The 1,566-nt window shown below is 50.1% G+C and overlaps 1 protein-coding gene across 1 annotated transcript; it reads right to left on the bottom strand.

The window, feature by feature from the left end:
- Positions 1 to 348: 348 nt before the first annotated feature.
- LOC118095047 (olfactory receptor 10S1-like) lies at positions 349 to 1,290 on the bottom strand. Its single transcript, XM_035135925.1, has one exon. It carries the CDS (start codon positions 1,288 to 1,290, stop codon positions 349 to 351), a length of 942 nt encoding a protein of 313 aa, XP_034991816.1.
- Between the last annotated feature and the right edge of the window lie 276 nt (positions 1,291 to 1,566).

Here is a 1,566-nt window from a genome sequence, read left to right as displayed (position 1 = left end):
AATAAAGAAACAGCAGTTGGAAAGTTAAAAAGAGTTTACTCAAGGCTGTAGCAGTGTGTCTTGTGTGTAGAGCACACAAAGCATTCATACAATTGTAGCAAGCACACAACTGCATGATTTCCTGCGTCACTAGTGGCTAGGAATGCATGCTTAAGTCAGGTATTTGTCTACTTGGCTACAGAAAAGTTACTTCCTGATCCTCCCTTATCTCAAGCTCAGGCCTTGTAGCTTCAAATGTGGGGACATCTTGCTGTTCTGACTGTGGGAACGTGTTTCTGCAGGCTCAGCACTGTTGTGCTCCTAAACCTGTGCAGAGCTTATTCGCCCTGTGGAATCTGAATGCCCAAACTATCGTTCCTGAGAAGCGGCATGCCTGTCGAATAATTTCCTCAACGCCTTCTCCACTTCCTTGTTCCGCAGTGTGTATATGAATGGGTTCAACATGGGAGTGATCATGGTTTGGAACACAGCCAGTGCTCCGTAGGTGGAGGCACTTGAAGATGGACGCAAATATATAAAGACTGGAGGCGCATACTGGAGCAGCACCACAGTAAGGTGAGCACTGCAAGTGGAGAAGGCACGGCGCCTTCCCTCTGTTGTTCGGATTTTCAAAATGGCGGATGCGATGTAGGCATAGGAGATACATATGAGCACAAAGCAGCCGGCAGCCACGGCGCCAATGTTAGCCAGTGTGACGACATGATTCACAGCTGTGTCGGCACAGGCTAGCTTGAGCACTGGTGGTATGTCACAAAAGAAGTAGTCCACATGGTTGGGACCACAGTAGGGCAGACGGAACGTCAGGCTGGTATGGATAGCGGCATGAAAGGAACCCGTGAGCCAGGTCCCAGCTGCCAGACCAGAGCAGACCCTCCTGTTCATGAGTGTACTGTAGTTCAGCGGGCGGCAGATGGCAAGGTAGCGGTCATAAGCCATGACGGTGAAAAGGAAGCACTCGGTGCTCGCCAAGAAGTGGTATGAATAGAGCTGGGTGATGCAGCCTCCAAAGGAGATGGTTCTGTAGCTGGACCTTAGGAAGCCCGCCAAGACTTTGGGCACTGTGACAGAGGAGAGGCATGTTTCTATGACAGAGAGGTGGCACAGGAAGAAGTACATGGGGAGACGATGGAGTTGGGGTTCGAACAAGATGGTGATCAGGATGAGGAGGTTCCCCAGGACAGTCAGCATGTAGATGGCCAAGAAGATGAGGAAGAAGAGAAGGGGGAGTTCGGCTGTGTTTGGCAGCACCCCCAGGATAAAGACCATCACAGTGTGGTTGGCAGGGTCCATCTGATAGCACAGGAGGCAAAGAATAAAGCGAGCAATCAGAATCGAAGCGCAAGACAGGATTACAGGTTAACCGAAGGATGCAACAACATGCCCAGACCTTGAACAATTCTTAACTGAAACAGACTGCCTTCTCCTTCTTGACCCAGCCAGGTGGGTGTGCTCAGTCCAAGGTTTGAGGATATTAAATTATCTAGGCAGCAGTTGCAACATGCAATTTAGTGGCTCACTACATGGGACAGCAGCACATATATACTAAGACTGGCAGTCTGAGCCCTG

The sequence above is a fragment of the Zootoca vivipara genome, chromosome 13 (genome assembly GCF_963506605.1).
Source record: "Zootoca vivipara chromosome 13, rZooViv1.1, whole genome shotgun sequence".
Classification (NCBI taxonomy): domain Eukaryota; kingdom Metazoa; phylum Chordata; class Lepidosauria; order Squamata; family Lacertidae; genus Zootoca; species Zootoca vivipara.
Note: the sequence above shows the minus strand (reverse complement) of the source record. Positions and strands in the feature narration are given on the sequence as shown.

Coding starts and splice junctions, on each gene's coding strand:
- LOC118095047 (XM_035135925.1), bottom strand. CDS start 1,290: ATGGACCCTGCCAACCACACTGTGATGGTCTTTATCCTGGGGGTGCTG.